Source organism: Xylocopa sonorina, chromosome 1, assembly GCF_050948175.1.
Source record: "Xylocopa sonorina isolate GNS202 chromosome 1, iyXylSono1_principal, whole genome shotgun sequence".
Taxonomy (NCBI): domain Eukaryota; kingdom Metazoa; phylum Arthropoda; class Insecta; order Hymenoptera; family Apidae; genus Xylocopa; species Xylocopa sonorina.
In genome coordinates, this window is record NC_135193.1 from 16,889,823 (window position 1) to 16,908,459 (window position 18,637).

Below are 18,637 nucleotides of genomic sequence, written 5' to 3' on the forward strand. Positions count from 1 at the left end.
GAGATTTAAAAAAAAGCATGATTTTATTCGCTCTGTTTCTGCGACCATAAGCCGTAAACCACTTTGCACCTGCAACTCCTCGTCACCCAATGCACGTATTCCCATGCGGCCTATTGCGTCGGCACACGCAGTCACCGCCACAATCATCAATCAGGCCAACTCGTGGATCGATAAACTATCAGGAGTAGCTAGTTGAATATCCTCAGCGTCAGGAGGTGGATCGAAAATAAAAGAGAGGGAAATAGGCGACGCGCCGTGTTACGGATACGGTGAAAGAGCGCCGCCAACGCCGCCGCCGCCACCCTACGTGGCGCCTGGATAATAATAACGCAACGATACCCCATTCTAGGCGTTCGATTCTCCCCCGAAAGCGTCCACGTCTGTTTCATTCTATTTGTCTATCTATCCGTTTCTCCTCGACGTTCGAAGACCAACCATCCGCTCATGCTGTCCTGTTCGAAGCGTCCCCTTCGATCGTTCGGAGGGTTGAAACGCCGCGACGTCCTGGCGCACCCTCGACGCTCGAGCACCCTGGGTGCTCGATTCGAGGGGCTGCGATGAGCCGGTCGAGGGCGGGAACGTTTTCATTTTCTGCGCAATGTCATTTTCACCCTTCGCGCGTTCATTTCTTCGTATAGTGGCCCTCCAAAATCCGAACGCAATTTCACTTCAGTTGTTCCGCTGCATTTTTTTCGCCGGGAGAGATTTTCGGCGTCGCAATCCGGCGCACCGTTGCGTTTGACGATTGGTAACATAAAAGATCGAAATAAAAAAGAGTTCTTGATGGAAGCAATATACAAAACTGCATATTGGCGCCGGGTTAATTTGAATTTTTATGAGCCAATATTTGCGCGACACCATTGTCCCTATCCATATTCGACCCTTGTATTTGCAACTTTTTATACGCTTCGATGTCGAAACGAGGCCCTTTACGAGTACTAACTGTGCGACGATACCCTGTACAGGTGTTGGGGTTCGCGGACACGTACATATGGCTGAAGGATGACGGTGGTGGGCAGAAAAAAAGGGCTGGAGTTCGTTTAACGAAGGCACTCAATTCCAGCACCAGGGTAACCGTGTCCGATTAACGAAATGTTGTTTAAAACCGACGATGTTTAACTCGGCTAACACGATTTTTCCGCTGCGAAGATCATTTGGGCGGATCAGCAGAAGGCGATCGAACGACACAAACGTGATTACGTTCCGTTATCCGATTTCGACTCGGAGATACCTCTAATAAGGGAGAAGAGGCTCGAGCTAGATCAGTATCACTCGAGCAGCATAAAGGAGGGCGATCAGGACTGGCAGAATGTTTGGCAGGACCATTTCGAGGATTCGAGGCTAACGTTCAATGATGAACTTTGGGATCAAGAGTGGTATCTGGTAATGAAACAACACGTATACCCGAAAGTTTGGAAAATTGAGAGTGGCAGTTAAAAAGGGGGGCATGGGAGTACTGAAAATGAAAAAAAAAAGAAACGATACATCGAGGAAGGGATAGCGGAAGAGAATCAATATGAAACCGGATCAATAACGGGGGTTGTTGGTAAAACGTTGGTTCTGTTATCTCGTGATAAGATAAGGTTGCTTTATCAACTGTTGCAGCAAGACACCAGATCGAACAAGGCTTTACCAAAGTTGGATCTAAACGTTCTACCCCTCTATCGACTGGGGGTAACTGGTCGAGGCGTGAGAATCGCGGTGTTGGACGATGGGTTAGAATACACCCACGAAGACCTGGCGAACAACTACGTGAGTAACCAGAAATTTTACTCGAAGCTACCCTTCGCACCCCACAGATGACGAGAGGCGTTACTTAAAATTACAGCCTCGAACACTTTGAAAGTACATGTATAGATTTGTCTGATTAATTCAATTTACTCTACTTGTTCGAACGTGATCCCTTATTACCTTAATCGATCTAGGATCCAGATATCAGTTACGACGTGAACGAGAATGATGACGATCCCCTGCCACGGTACGAAGTAACAGGTATGAAACGTTTAATATAAAGTCTAAGCGGCTCTTTCAACTATCACTGTCAAGCAATATTCTTTAAGTGCCTTAACAATTCCGATAAAGAAAAATTTGTAAAAGTTCGACCTGGTCGCTTGAATATCTTTTGTTCGAGTTTTATACCTCCCCAGCCAATCGAGTGCGCGAGTTTACCTACGTCATGTCGTAAAATTCGTACGACCGAGCCGCGGTTCAGTTGTCCGTCAAGTTCATTTCGCCGTGAGTAACTTTCCGAGACATCGTGGCTCGTGACAGAGGAACGGCTCGGCTGTTCAGGCGAACTCCACTAAATTGTTGACGAGCGAAACGTACAACGTAATACACCTTGATAGCTAAGACGTACGGAATTAATTTAAAACTCGACAAATTCCACCCGAACGTGCCATTCCCCGAACGGTACTCCACTTTGCAGAAATCAATACCAATAACTCTCGATGCTAATACCATAGCCGATAAATTTTCATTCTCTGCCCCATCTCCGAGGCTTTAAACGAAAGATACATTAAATAGTCACGAGTAGCACGGTGGACAGTAGTTTTTTCGCGTGTTACGACATATTCAACCGGTCGTAGGGATGAATGGGCACGGGACGAGATGCGCTGGAGAGATAGCGATGGAAGCGAACAACCGGAAGTGCGGCGTGGGCGTCGCTTTCGAGGCTTCCATCGGAGGGATCAAGCTACTCGACGGCTTGGTGAACGATCGCGTCGAGGGTGAGGCGCTCGGATACAAACCGGAGCTGGTGGACATTTACACAGCGTCCTGGGGACCTGCGGACGATGGTAAAAGTCTGGAGGCACCGGGTAGATTGGCCAGAGAAGCGCTCGAACGTGGTATCTCTGTGGTAACTACCGAAATACTTCTTAAATCTTTGCTGTCGTCTATTTCTTGCTCGAGAAACTCTTTCTAGCATTTTAATCAATTTTATATGAGAGCACGCAGCAACGTAAAGCGTGTCGCGAGGCAGATTCAAAAGTTCCAGCGTGGTCTGCGAGGAATTAAACATTCATGAAGAATAAATCGCAGGAAAGGGCGGCGAGCAAGATTCGATGCATATTTATGCCGTGGGTGCATATTTATCGAGTCGCATCCCGCGGGAACGTCGTGTTCCCCGTGTTACACCGTAAAAATATTATTTTATATGGAGGAGGGGAGCGAGGCGTTTAACGCGCCCTCTTAATGTTATCGATTCGATACGATTATCCAGGGCAGAGGCGGCAAGGGTAGCATTTACGTGTGGGCATCCGGAAACGGTGGCTCGAAATCGGACGACTGCGGATGCGACGGCTACGTAGGAAGTATTCACACGATCGCTGTCGGCTCCGCCAGTCAAACCGGAAGATTTCCATGGTACGGTGAAAGCTGTCCGGCTACGATGGCGACGACGTACAGCAGCGGCGCTTATCACGATCAAATGATAGTAAGCAACGCCGTTTCGTCGTCCGTTGGACCGTAATTCCATTAATCTCGGCGCCACGTTGCGGTGGCATGTTTAAAAGAATCGTAAATAATGCACAGTCCGACGGACTCCATTTTCTCCTTTCCAGGCGACCACGGACCTAAGGAACACCTGCACGACGGGACACACCGGCACTTCCGCGTCCGCTCCATTAGCCGCGGGAATCCTAGCTCTGGCTTTGCAAGTAAAGTACGAGCTCGTTGAACAGTTCCTTTCGAAAGCCCTGCAGCTTTTTAAAGTCACCGGGATCTGTCCTCCATTTTCAAGCCGGGTGCAAACCAGACAATTTTCTGGCGCGATCGTTAAGTGCATTAACGTCAGTGCGGTCGAATTTCGTTACGATTCGAATGGAAAGCCTCGAGTATCCGGGCGAGGTAGAGCGAGTGCACCAAGAGCGACGAGGGTGAATAAGAAATCGAAGCTTCCTCGTATGCGCACCGAATATCTGTTCGCGTTCGAGTTCGCGTAATATCTTTTCCGTTCGCGAGAATGTTGTTACCGAAAGCCCGCGGATTCCAGACGGAATAAACTGGTGGATGATAAATCCGGCCAATGAGGATGTAGCATAATACCAGACCCGATTAAAAACTTATCGTAATCAGACCCGGCGAGAAAATTCTCCGACGAGCCGCGGTACTCGCTGCCACGAAATTGCGAAACTTCCTGCTCCGCTCGAGTTGTTTTAAGCCATTAGCGAAAACACCTTGGGCTATTCCGCTTGCCCTATGCTGTTTCAGCGCATCGCAAGCTGGATTACAAAATATCCCGCTACCTAAGCTACGCAAACAGCTCTCTAAAAATATACCACGCGTCTAAACTATCTTCAATTTGTTATTCTTAAAGCAAGGATTTAACTTGGAGGGACGTGCAGCATCTCATCGTTTGGACCTCGGAATACAGCCCGCTCAGGTACGAATCTCGACGAAGCTCGCGAGATTTTAAACGGTCGTAATAAACGAAACGTTTTAGGCGCGGACTGTTTAACCCACGGTTACGGAGGTTAGACCCTCTCTCCTTTAAAATGCTTTTTGGTTCGTCCCGCCAAGTCTTCCGGTTCCCGAGATATCGTTGTTTCAAGCGAAGCGTAATTTAACCACCGTCCTTGTCGCATCGTTTCACTCGCACACCTGCCGTGACCTAACCCGCTATCAACCCTACCACCAACCCCATATACGATGGTCAATGATCATTTTTAAAACGATAAATGAACGGAACCGGTAAAACCACTCTCGAATAATTGACATCGAGGGGCCGAATCGAACCGACCAAATGACGTCAAATTGCTCGAGGTCGAAATTAATTTTAGGGGCTGTAAAACACTATCAGCAACACCATTGGAAAATATATCTTTTCAAAAGCCAACGCATGGTCGCGTAGAAAAAAAATATGTCCTCCGTTATCGAAACTTTAACAAATTATTTATCGAAAGGTAACAATCTCTTATCGACGAAATAAGGGTAGTAGGAAGTGGGTAACATTCCCCTTTAAAATTCATTTCGATTCGTGAAAATGCGACTTTTGGTTCTCGTTATATCGCCTTGTAAAGAGCAAGCTAATTTCTAATGGGTTTCTATACCTGGCCTTCTCTCGCGTACTCGGTCCTCCCTTTCGCACCCTCGTCACTGACCGACCCCAAGCTCGCACCGCGCAAGCTGCCCAGTGACAGACGCTCGGTCCGTGTATTTTTACTGCTACTACCGCTACTTGCGACGTACGCACTTCCAAGAAAAAATATGGGTCACGGCAGTTCGTGGTGTCATTCATGACCACGGCGTAATTTCATGGCGAACTTCGAAGGCTTCTGTCCCAAGAACCGATCGGGATATCGACTTGAAACGAAAACCGTTTTAAAGGGGATACCCTCTCCTCTCTATAGACCGTGGTAACTTCATTATCTCGAGGTTGCTTCCGACCTGATAATTGTTCAAAGTTAACGGCCTCGTTGAGGCACGATATTCGATCGTTGATAATTAATTCCACGGGTATAGAGCAATAAGTCATCGATTTCTGAAGCGAGTCGAGCCGAAAACGCGTGTTATCTTCGCGCACCGATCTCGCGGAAACACGACTGTCGATGTTTTCAGAGCAGCCACGGGCGGACGGGCACGTTCCTTCCGATTTCGCGGAACGATGAAAAAGCTTTCTCGCGAAATGGAAAGTCAGAGTCGATCCTCGTTGTTCTCGTTGGGTACTGCGAGCCACCGGTGGATTAGAGCATCGCGTCGTTCTTATTCGTTCCGCGGCCGTGGGGAATGTAGGTCGTGCAGTTTCGACGGGAGAGACAGCAGTAATTGAGGTGAAACGAACAGAAAAGCTTGGGGGTCGTTCCTTTTCCCGACACAAATAATACCGCGGTCGCTTTGCTCCTGCGGCTGTTTGATAGATCGCCAGGGTCAAGACGTGCTCGTGCCGTTCGAGGTTTCACCTTTACCTTACTCACCCCGTTTCACGCGGTACAATTCATTATTTACTTCCACGCGGATCCTCGAGAATTTGACGGTTAACCTCGCAATCTCCTCCGTTTCTATTAGAGGGGAGGAATAATTTTATCAAGCGAAACGGACGAGACGGTAGCTATTACGAGAGATGAGAAAACGCTTGCAAATCGTAGCCGTACGCGTTCGGAATTTTAACGGAGATATTATCCGGAACTGAATTTGCCGATCCATCCCGTTGCTCCGTATCAGATATTACCCGGTACGAGCGCGATAAGTTAAACAGCAGTGGAATTTATTCCCGGCGTTCGTTGATTTTCTGATATTTTATCCCACGGCGCGATGCGCGAAACTGAATTCACACGCGGAAAGAAAGCACGGGAAGGAGAATCCCGGTAAACGGCGTACGGCTGCGATTGGATTTATTAAGAATTTCCAGCTTCATTCACAGCGTCGAGAGTCACGCGATAGCAGCTCGAATTCAGTGACCTGATTGCGCGATTGTATCGGGCTCTCAGCGAGACGGGACGAACAATGCTTTATTCCGCGTCGATATCGCTTAAACGATACCATTGATCGCTCGCAACGATGTTTGCAAAAGTAATTCGTTATCGACCGCCCCGTTGTCACGATTTAACCAACGTACAATGATCCGGTCGCGAGAAAATATTTTCGCAGCACTCGCGGCTGGTCCCGCGGACGCGAGTTAAACGTGGAATCGTCCGCTCGAACGCCAAGCAGAATGTTAAATGAACAGCGTGTTAGCGTGAAAAGATAGAGGCTTCTTGCGGCGCGTAAAAAAGGATTACACGGAGCTACGCAAGGGAAACCGTTTCATTTTACGTTGGTCATTCTTCCTTTCACGCCAGCCGAGCGCCGTAATTGCATCAACTTTCAGGGAGAATCCAGGCTGGTTCAGAAACTCCGCCGGATTCTGGTTCAACTCGCGTTTCGGCTTTGGGCTGATGAACGCGTACGCTTTGGTCGCCGCTGCTTCGAATTGGACCACCGTGCCGGATAAAATCATTTGCCGAGTGAACATCGCCACCGCGTAAGTTGATCGCAGCGGTTGCAAAAAGATAATCGCTCCACGACTTAAACGAGATACCAATTTCCTCGAATCGAGAGACGAGATCTCGTCGAGGTAGAAAATAAATCGGACGTAACGCGAATTCGCGCTCGTTAATCGATAATATGCGAGTATCCCGTTGAAGTCGGGCACACGGTATGCACGTGCCGTTGGATTAACCACTCACGGTCCATTTAGATTACCACGGTAGAACGTGATGCTGCGCGGTGCTTTAAATACCGTTCAATCTGAATATTCGGACAAGCCTCCGTGGTATTCCAATAGTCCGTTCCGCCTTCTCCGTGATCTTTCGAATTAACGCAGCATTTTTCTATTCCTATGTATTCGCAGTCGAAGAGAGTAACACGCTCTTCTCTTATTCTCGTGGAAATCGCGGCACAGTTTCTTCGAATCACAGCAGCCCCTGCTGCTGATGCTCGGCTTGTCCACGGTTCTCTAAAAAGCGCAACGAAGCCGGCTGACATTTTGCGTCGTTAAACTCAACATACCGGGAAGTGCTCTTCAGTCATTCGTTACTGCACCGTAAGGAAGGCAGTCGGAAAAGTGGGACGTCTCGAGGACTTTTCGTGCGTTCCTCGTACGTCAATTTACCGTTCCTTGGGCTCGAAAGTGGCCCCGTTTTTTTTGCCTGCGATCAAAACTTTTGCGAATCGCACGATGAGACGCCTGCCGTCAGTTTCGAAACAACATTTCTATGTCACCACCCAATTGTTTTTAGAAACGATCCGTTAAAATCCCCGCGACGATAATTTCGAAACGTTCTCGCCGCGACGGATCGTCGTTTAAATCGCGTTAAACCCAATTACCGCGTGACGTTCGAAACCGACGTCGTGACGCGTGTCGATTCTCCTCCGCAACAGTTGCGGAGGAAACTGTCGATCGTCTCTGTCGACAAGACGGAAACGAGCCACGATTTCTACACACGTGTGCACATACGAGAGAACATCCTCATTGATTCAGACACGGGAAGAAACTGGCTTATGGAAATACCAAGAGGCTGCGATTCGAGACGGAGGACGAGTGTCGATCGGCGGGGAACGAGATTACGTTTTTGGAACACGTGGAGATCGAGGTCAACCTCGAGTACAGCGTTCGCGGTGCACTTCAGATGCACTTGACTGCACCCTCAGGTATCAACTTTCCATTTGCATCAACCCGACGTTCCTTCGAGTCGTTTCGTAGCCTGTACACAACGCGGACCGTTAAGGAAAGAGGATCCACGGTTGAAACAAGTGGTCGTTGCGCATAAAAAATCACGAATCGTTCTCCATCGGAGTGACGGATAAACGGTAGCTCCGCGCGCGTTCCCCTCGGTTTGACGTCCCCACTAAAAGACTTTAACGTTCAAGAGACGCGTAAAACGCTGGCTCTGACTCGTTGCACGCGTATCAGTGCAGCTCGAGATACCTGTTTCGATCTGTCGCGTGTTTATCGCCGCGTGAGATGGATTTCGCAGCATCTGCCATCGGGCGGGGGGAAAAATGCTCGCGGGAACGGCGCAGGAATAAGATTTTTACAACGGATGCACGCGAACTCGGTGCACGTCGCGTCGCGTGATCGATTCTTCGTTCAGGACCACCGTTTCGCGGTGGTGGAACCAGTCAAGAGCGTAGATTTATAGCCGCGATTCGAGCCAGTTTCTAAATTTAGCGAGAAATCTTTCGCGTTCGATCTCTTTCTCTCCTGCCTTGAAAGTTTCGAAAAGATTCCGCGCAGAACCGATATCAGAGCGAGGGTTATTAATAAAACTTGTGCCCCTCGCGACGCGCGGCGAAACATTCTGGAAATATACAATTTTCGCGAAGAAGCCTCGCATCTGGCCCCGCTCCCCAAGCGAAATGTGTCGCTTCTCCAAGGGCAGAAATTGAATTACATCGTCGTCGAACGCGAAAACGAGAGGCAACGAACCATTTTATCGCGACAGAACTGAATCGAGATAATTCAGCTGAACATAGAGAGAGAAAGAGATTGGTTCAAGCGTTGCACCGACAACTTTAATTCCGAGCACGTTCAGGGATCCTTGTTATATTAATAGTCGATGTACCGTGCGTGGGCGCATCGAGGAATATTCGAAAAATAACGGGCACCGACGGAACGTAATTTCGGTCAACCGGAAACCGGAGCCGCGTAAATTTCCACCCAGCGCACAAAATTCTCGCTGCTTGAGAACGCAAAAAATGAAATTATCCGCGTTAATTTAACTTAGCGCGCCTCGCGTTTGCGAATCTCGACCGCGAACGATTGTCCCGGAAACGTTCTCTAATGTACATTTAAGGGACGAAGGTGCAGATATTGAAGCCTAGGAAATTGGACGACTCGGCTGCCGGGTTCCAGAAGTGGAGATTTATGTCTGTGGCGTCTTGGGGCGAGGATCCACGCGGCAGTTGGCTGCTGGACATCCTCGACGAGGTGATTCACTCGCGAGAACAATTTCCGTTTGTCCACACTTTTTTCATCGTCTCTTTTTTTCTTTTTTTTTTTATTTCAATCGAAACGGTGGTCGATTCTATCGATTTGTAAGCTCTGACCGCGTACGTTTGCACCTCGACAGGTCGGGCCAAAAGAGAACAAGGGGACGATAGAGGCGTTCGCATTGATTTTACACGGGAGCAATGAAATTCCGGAGTATCGCAGGAACGGGCCGCGAATTTACAACCAGGACTACAACCGGATCCGAAAAACCGTGAGTAGCCCTTCTCGATTCCAGCGCGACGTTAGCTTCGCTGTTATTTTAATCCGCGGACGTAGCGAGCTCGAAATTCGCGTCCCCGTTTCCAATCCAGCTCGTAACGGAATACACGCTGTTGCAGAGCGAGAATCGGCTGGTGAAATCCATGCTCGGGAAGGGACTGGGATCATGGATACGCGGGACGAACGATATCCACGACAGAGATTGGTTGGCGGAATTTTTGCAAACATAAATTTACGAAGCGAGCGAGCCGATTTGTTTGTACGCGCAAGGAAAATGCGCTGGCTGGTCCCAATAGAAGCAGAGCAACGTGACAGATGATCGTTCGTGGAACCTTTACTACCCATCCCTCTGTCCCTATCTCTGCCTACTCTTTTTATCTCGCTACAACGTCTCATACATCGCTCAACTAGCAGTAGTTAATGAGCAGTTGGTGAAATATTGACGACGCGGGGACTCTCGAACAAATGCTTACGCTACAAAGGGAATTTTAGAGCAGCCCGCATTTTCTAATGGTTCCGCTCGGGTGAGCTCGCGCGAACGCAAGAAAAAACGAAGCAAAAATAGGTTCACCGAGGATTTTCTTCCATGAACGGACTTTCACAGAAGCAAATTTCACCCATCCTTCTCCGCGCGACGATATTATTACTTCTCCCGCGGTAGCTGGATGAAGAATACAAAATGGTATTTAAAATACCCCGGCATACATCTTAAATAGACCGTGATCGACTTCCAATACTTGTCCCTCTTCGAGGAATACAATCAAGCTTTCGCAAAACCCACTCTCCACCCCCGAGAGAACTTCCCACTCGACATTTCCACGAGAGCGTTACGAAGATCAAATGTAACACCGCGAAGAGGCTGAATTTTTTATACGACCTCGGCGGACCGTGTTCGACGAGCGCGTTCCAAGTTAAATTTCGCGAAAATCCCATTGAAAATTATACTCGACCGAGTGCGAGTTAGCAGCCTCGCGAAGCCCTCTGTCACGAACGTCAGAAATACGACTCTTGAAGGCGGCTACTCGAACGCGTTACAACGATAAATCATTCCAGCGTGGAAAAACGTAACTCGCGCGGGATCCTGGGAATATTTTCGGGTAATACGTAACCGTGCAACGTTCCTGGTGAAATATGAGCAAGATTATTAGCGTGGCTCGCGAGCCTTGAGAACCCCCGTCCCTTAAGAACGAGCCTGTGCGAAATTCTTACCGGGAACCGTCCGCCCTCTCGCGCGAGCCGTGATTCACAGACGTTATTATAATTTTCTGCTCGCGGGCAAGAAGAAGGGGGCCACCCGCTTTATTCCCGAACGGAACCACAGTTCGAGATCAAAGGGCCAGGCGAGCGAGATTTGCGTTAGTCACTTTTCAATTTCGCCGGAGGAACGACACGAACCAGGCGACCACGGAAATTCAATTTTAACCGAGCCACCGGATGCAATAATAATAAGAGCGCGAGCATTGTGCGCTGGTTTTGCGCGATTTGCTTTTGATCAAAGAACGAACGCGGGGCCGCCCGCCGAGACAACGAGAGATGGTTGGTAATAAGGTGAAACAATATCCGTGGATAAAATCAATCGGTCCGTATGGAAAGCACCAGCGATCCTTCCCGGAGGATTTAATTAAAATACGAATTAGCCACGATTGGAGATACGTGCCCTCGGTTATCGCGTACCATTTATCAATTAATAATGATATTAATGCAAATTAATTTCGCAAACGTCGATGTAGATACTGAGGCTGCGATACCTCGTGTTCTGAAACTCGTTCGAAGGCATGTAAATATGCCAAGGTTCCGGTTTCTCCGTTGAGAAAAAAATTGCATCCGCCACGGAAGTTTGCACGTAGAATTCGCGATCTAATTCGATCTCGTAAAGAAAAAGCACCGCCCCGTTCCTCGAGTGTAGTTTCCCGTAACTTCGAAAAGAGAGAGATTGCGATCGATGTATAAATGATTACGCCTTCTAAATTGCCGCGGAGGCGTCACGTCGAAGTGTTACTAGAGAGATGGCAGAGCTACTTTAAAGTAGCCTTTCTATATTCAGAGCGTCTGAATGAATTATACATCGAAACTTTCGTGCCTCTTAAGTTCAGACGTGATTGCTTAAAAAATGGATGGGACCGTGACAAACGCGTTGACGTTCGTTTTCGAATGCTTGTAAAGCGGCTCGCGCGTTTATCGAGCAATTTGAAAAAAAGCTATAAAAATCCAGAGGCAGCTGTTGTCCGTTTCTTGAACGGCAGAAAAAATGCTCGCGAGAAAGGATGGAAGATTCGATTCGAGGAAGAAGGATAAGGGAAAAACGGAGGGCTCGAAATTTGACTTGCTGCCAGCGCCTATCCTAGTCGTAGCGAGCACCACGTAGCTGCGCTGCCGTCGACCTAATGGTAGGGTGAGTCGAGGGCGAAACGGGGGTGATTCGGCCAGTAGCATGCCGCCCTTCGTGCCGTGAACGTCGTGCAGCTCGCTGGGAACGGGACGTTAATGGTGTCTCTTCTCACCACCTGACTTTCACCTCTTCAACCCTTGCGAGCGAACACCTGGAATCACGCAGAAACGACACAGACTCCACGTTCAGCGTAAGTAAACCCTTCATTTTCGCGTTCCGTTCGTCACACGAATTGTAAAAGGAGTTCGATAACGTCTCGAACGAGGCACGAGTATTTAACGGGAGAGATTAGCGTTTAACTACGTTCGAGTTGCCGTCCGTGGCGATTAGACGATCATAAAGGGCGTGACGATGCGAACGGAGCATCGTGGAAGTAGCGTTTACAGCCGAGTGCTTTTACACTCGACGCGGATTCCGCTAATTAACCAGCAGCACCCCATTCACCGAGCAGCCCCTGACCTGTTGTCGACTTTGCGAGCGCCGCGAGCTGCGCGAATGTCCTCTTTGCCAGTTCGAATTTCCACGCAATACCGCCACGCACCTGTTCGAGCTTATGCGAACGTATCGTCTGTTAAATTTACCGCATCGTTCCCTATTCATCGAACGAGATGGGTTTCTAAACGTTTCCAACTGTATTTTAAATATAGCGCACGAGGCGGAAACGAGCAATCGAGAATATTTAATTAGGTCGAATAAATTTTGTAACGTTTAACTGTAACCGAGGTTGCAGTAGTCGCGTCGATGTTCCACTTCGTATTGTTCAGCTTCATTCTAGACGATGATTCAGCCCAGATAAGATAGAGATAAGATGTAAGATGAAAAATAGCATAAGCAACAATGGAACTACTTTCACGACGGAATCAGCGTAATTTCTCGTGTGTAGGGTGAACTTTCCTCTCGACAGGTCGATTATACCCAAGGAAAAAAAAATCATTAAACCCCTGGGTAATCATTGCGTGACCAATATTGTGGCTGACTTTATTTTACCCACGGTTTCGCTCGCGCTCGTCCAGGTATTCTAATTAATAAGATTTTTCATTAAAATCGGCATCGGAAACTTTTTAATTGCTCGCCCTTTTGAATATTCCTGCCACTTTGACGGAGGGCACAATTCATATAAATTTCAGCAAGCAAAATAACTCGGACGAAAAACAGAAAGGGGCAGGAGAATGCAATTAAGCTTCAAAAGGGTTGAACTCAAAAGTGATTATTAGGCAGACGTTGCTCCGCGCGTTTCATTCGTTTCCCTTTGTACGAAATTCATTATTTTATTCCGAAAAATAATCCTTCGACGAATGAACAAATTTTTCTATAAATGTGCGTAATAACTGGTTGTAAAATAACATACGAGTGAAAGGGTAAGTAAAATTGGTTCATGCGACAACACGCCGTTTCGTACCGAATGATACCTTCGCAGTGAAACATCCTTGACACACACCGTAGACAATTTCAGCTTGTTTGCTCGAACGAACCAAACGACATGCGATACACCCTTGTTACTTTCCCCCACGAAACAAATTGGAAGCAATTCTAATAACGTGTAATTTTACCGTTCTCCACGATCCTACGCGCCGATCGATCGACGCATCCATCACCGAGGAAGCTTGAGACAGCTTCCTTAAGAATTTCGCGGAGAAATTGAATCGTCTGTCCGGTGTTTCAACGGAATGGACGGCGAGTAATAAATGACACAACTGATTCACCGGATAGCGTAGGAATGGTAGCTTCGGTTCTGAAAAATGACGGTTCCTCCGTGCTCGATTTGTTCCGCCCGCGATACGCTTAATCCGCGGGACGCGCGTGCACCGTTTCCCGTTCGCATCTGAACCAGAATCCCGCGATACGGATTAATATCGGACAAATCTGAGGAATCGATGCGTCGAATGATATAATCCGTTATTAATTAACCGTATCGAGCATCGCGACGCCGCAATGAAATTACTTCGACTGCGATCGCTTCGACGAGACGATGAATATTTAATCTGTTGGCGGAAATATCGGGACGGTACGTTTTTCGAGCTACATCGCGTCGAGGCATCGCGACAAGATTCTTCCAAACGCGATTACCGTTTCAAATCAGGCGAAATCCCTCCGTACGAGCCGAATATTCGCCGGCGAACACTTTGGATACGGGATCGGCGGACGGCTGCAGAGTATTAGCGGATCGCGTCGCTGTTATCGAGAGCTTCGATCGATAATCGAAACGCGTGACATTTTTGTATCCGCGATTATATCGCCGCGAATACCAGCCGGATGTACACACACGTACGTACCTCGACAGCGCCTACTTGAATTATTGGTAAAACCGATGAGAATCTAAGCCGGTTAAGCACCGTTTCGATCGAGGAACTCGGTTACGCTCTTGTCACGGCGAGAGGTCGCGTTAATAGATCGTAATTAATAGCGGTGGTAGCGGGAAATTATCAGTTTTCCGTGATATACGAAACCAGGGGTGACCATTAAAGACCATCGAGTTGCGGACGGTTCCGATATCGGGGAAGGTGAAAAGGATCGGCGAAGATAATTTCCTCGAGTAACGCAAACTTCATTATGATTCAGAGGGTTGAATAGCTTCCCTTCTCCTTTCGTTTTCTCGGTCGTGTCTCGTGGGAAAAATTCCATCCCTTCATCCTTCTTGTAACGCGTGCATTATGCTCGCTGCCGCTAATGGAAAAGCTGCGCGGCTCGACTCGACGAAAACACAAACGTATTCCGCGCGGTAGATTAAGCGCGACGTTATACCCCGCGAACGTAACGGCGTGACGTCAAACGGATGAAACGGTGAATTCTACCGAGCGCCCAGGGACACCGTCTTCCGGAAAATTAGGAGGGATCGAGTGGCCGCGTATTCTCGAGCTCGAAAAAATCTACGCTCCGCAGAGCGAACTTGTTAGCTCCAATTTTTGAAAATACCTCGGAATCCAGCGCCCCGGGGCCCGTTCGAAAATCGATTCTATCGCGGCGCGTAATTACTCGCGCGAGTCTTGCGCTCGCCGCTAACGAACACCGGCAACTGGAAAATGAAAAGCAAATAGAGAAAACTGTTCCAAGCAAATGGGAAATGATTCGACGCTGGGAGGAAAAAAGGGGGAGAGAAATGCAGCCAGTATATTATTGAGAATAGAACTGAAAAGTAAAAAAGAAAATAAACGCGGAGGTAGACGGGAAGAATGAACTGTAATCTGCGGCTCGGTTGTACCGTGCTTATTTATGGCTCGTTACAAAAAGCTCGTCGCGTGTATGCGCAGGTGAAACGATCGAGCACGGTAGATAGACAGACAGCAATGGTGGAATTTTTTCTCAAAGCGTTGCTCTACGGTGAACGAGAACTTCGATCAGCCCTTCCGTTTCGTTCGAAGCAGGAGGTGCTCTTTCGTTGATAGATCGACGAGAGGAGTGTCGACGAGAAGAGTTGATCGCTGATAGGTAACACCCGTCGCCTTTATTCTCAGCGGGAAAGTCAAGCCAGGGGGGATGCCAGTCGCTTTAACGAAGGCGTCGTCGCGGCGACGATCATTCTTTATCCGTCGTCCCTACCGTTGGATCCTCATTTTTCTCACCGGCTGCCGCCGACGGAACAGAACGGAGAGCAAACAGAGGACAGGTTGCCCGCTAATTACTCGACTTCTCTTCGTGGAACCGCGCGCTAAATGCTCGCCCCTCTATTTGCATGGCTTCATTGATCCGGTGGAAGAAAAAAAGGGAGCACGCTCATTGCCTCCGTTACGCGAGGAGGCTCTTTAATTTTCTTCCACATTTTTCGGACATTCCGTGGACGGGCATATGTGGCCGATATCGATCGACTCGCAAACATTTGTCATTTTTATTGGATGATATTAAGCGCGAAAGCGTTACTTTACGAACGTCACGGGAATTGGAACGGCAATGGCCACTGCGCGTAATCGGAGTGAATTTCTTGCCGACCTGATCTATTGTACAATTAGCGTGGCTGGAATTATCTGATATTTACAAGTAAACAATGCCACTGGCTATTGATACAGTGTCGTATAGTGTGCATTGACATAACGTTCGAACGATCTGTTTAACGTTCCGAATATTGTTTAATCTATGGGGAACAATGGAGCTATTTGAATTTCATCGTACCTTCAGACACCGCGCAAGGACTTGACGTTATTCCGTTACAAGCATTCGCAATATCGCGCAAACTCATCGAGAAACAGATAATATGAAATAGAACAGTACTTTTAGCTTTGTTATTTATTTATTAGCAAATTCCAAGTGTCTTCGATGGCTCGATGTTCGCGATGCGACATAAACGACGCGATCAGCTCAAAAGCGGCGCAGTAAACGCTAGATTCGCTGATAAAATTTAGCAAGGGATGAAAGCCGACTAATTGATGACCTAGCTGTCGACCGCACTAACGGGAGGATATCAGCGATCCGTTCGAGCTGATCTCCCCTCCCCAAACTCTTTCCATCGCAGAACCAATTAAATCTGTCCCTTGACACGTGACGAACGACGATCTGTTCGTGTCGAAAATATCTGGAGACAGTCGGCTAAAATAATCCGGCAGTTTAGCGGAGATCTACGTCGGAGAACAAGTAGTACGGATCGCGATTAGTCAGACACGCCCGAGTAGATCGCGATTCGAACGATTTTTCAACGTATCCTTGAATTCTCGTGGAAACTTTGTAAATGGAACGCATCGAGAACCGTATCATCGAGCCAGCATAACGCATCGAAGGTACATCCCTCGCCTTTTACCGCTTCGAACGTTCTCTGTTCAACGGAACGTGTTATCTCGCTCGAGCCAGCGGGTGGCGTTGCATTTAAGCTAGAAAGATATACTAATTCCCAGGATTGGCCTGTCGATACCCGCGCGTCCCGTTTTAGTTATTTGCAGGTCGATCGAAGGAAGTTCGTTCTCTCCTGGTGGACGTTCGACGTGTAAGAATAATCGCGAGCGTATCGATGCCACGATTGTTGCGTTTAATTGGTGACGCGGACTCTATCTTGTCGCTTCTCGATTTCGCTAAATCGAATCGCTTCGATTCTGCAGTCGCTCGCAGCGAAAGGAAGACATCGAGCGAGCGCATTGACGTTAAGTCGTTGCAGGAAATACGTTCCGATGGAACCGGACACGCGAGCGAGTGTAACCTCGGGTTTCAAAGGCATTACGTGCCACGGCAATAAATCAGTGATACAGAGAGTCGCCGGTTCGATTGAATTTCAACGATGTAACGCTCGCAATGGCAGCTATGCCGGCGATCATCATTCACCAGAATTCGATTGACCGGTTGACCCGTGTCTCGAACAGCAAACGGTTCGTTTCGCCAGAATTTCAAAGCCGAACTTCCCGTCCGACTGAAAATATCCAGAGGATTAAATCGCAGCTGCCTGGTTCCGAGAGCGTGTCCCATTGTACCGCGCTTCTAGCTGCTCGTACATATTCGATGGGAAACGGAGTTCGGGGATAAACGGTCAGATTCGTCGAAGCGATCTTCACCCCGTTCTCTCTATCGAATCGTTCGTCCATCGGGAACAGCGAAAGAAAGAGCCAGAAGAAACGACTACGAGAATCATTTCCAAGCGATCCAACCGTTTCAACCCCTCTGCGTTTCCTGTGAGACGTCACTGTCCAGGTCTTATTATCGAGCGAAATTTCGCGGACCGTCCACGGAATATTAAGCGGTAGCCAAGGATCGTAGAAAAACGCTCGGAAGAGTAAAGAGGATCCTTATTAAAACTTTCCCGCGGAGGATTCTCGAGTTGCTGCTTCTGTTTTCCAAAGGTAACCGACGGCTGAACTTTCGCTCGTTGAATCCTATATCGCTGACGATCTGCGAACCCGTAACTCGTTAAACGTCTCGCGTTTCATCGAACGTAATTACGAGACGAGACAGAGAGTAAAGCTGCGAGTGTATACACATCTTTGAACGTGTTTTCGCGATTCGCGGGACTGACTGATCCGATAGCCTTTCGCTGGAACGGGGGACAAAATGAACAAAACCTTCGTTCACCCGTGAGAGGAATGCATCGCGTTTATACGCTCTCAAAGGGCGTCTCTTCTTTCCGTATCGCGTGCGACGATTCTTTTGCCAGTCGACGCTCGGAACGCGAGAGCCTCGCACGGACTACAATTTCATGTTTTCGAGGGAAATGCGCCGTTCCGTCGGCGGCCGGATAACGTTCAGATAACCGTTCGGAAAAAGGATACTCGCGAAACATGACGGGAACAGTTGTGCATTCGAAACGAAGCTAGCTGCTGGGAACAGCGACTGCTTCAAGGGACGTTACTGAATTTTATATGTCTCTTGGCATCGCGCTGCCGCGGTAACTTCTCGTGCTTACCGGATCGTATAGGATCGTATGGGTTCGCATAGCAGATCGCGCACAGCTAAAGAGGGTCGTACATTTCAATTTTCGTCCGCGTACGAGCCGCTAGTTAGCTAAACGACGAACCAGAGATAGATTTTTCACCGCTGCTGCCCTGTTTGCGAGACGCCTCCCCATTAATCTTCCTGAACGCTCTAATTATTCAGCGCGGGTACACTAGACACTGTACGGATCTCCGTGTACTCTTTGAACGCGATTT

At 48.3% G+C, this 18,637-nt stretch overlaps 2 protein-coding genes across 2 annotated transcripts in view; both read left to right on the top strand.

The window, feature by feature from the left end:
- The window catches only part of LOC143432677 (lysozyme c-1), a 242,395-nt gene that overhangs the window by 170,592 nt on the left and 53,166 nt on the right, over positions 1-18,637 (top strand). The gene's annotated exons all lie outside the window — the stretch shown is intronic.
- Positions 1-18,637, top strand: part of LOC143426117 (neuroendocrine convertase 1) — a 28,504-nt gene that overhangs the window by 8,965 nt on the left and 902 nt on the right. The window contains exons 3-15 of the mRNA XM_076899345.1: positions 966-1,070; positions 1,150-1,383; positions 1,606-1,752; positions 1,926-1,992; positions 2,589-2,860; positions 3,224-3,436; positions 3,564-3,664; positions 4,319-4,384; positions 6,809-6,961; positions 7,961-8,130; positions 9,276-9,409; positions 9,552-9,683; positions 9,811-9,896. Of these exons, the coding sequence (XP_076755460.1) occupies positions 966-1,070; positions 1,150-1,383; positions 1,606-1,752; positions 1,926-1,992; positions 2,589-2,860; positions 3,224-3,436; positions 3,564-3,664; positions 4,319-4,384; positions 6,809-6,961; positions 7,961-8,130; positions 9,276-9,409; positions 9,552-9,683; positions 9,811-9,896 (1,880 nt within the window). The remainder of the gene's footprint in view (positions 1-965; positions 1,071-1,149; positions 1,384-1,605; positions 1,753-1,925; positions 1,993-2,588; positions 2,861-3,223; positions 3,437-3,563; positions 3,665-4,318; positions 4,385-6,808; positions 6,962-7,960; positions 8,131-9,275; positions 9,410-9,551; positions 9,684-9,810; positions 9,897-18,637) is intronic.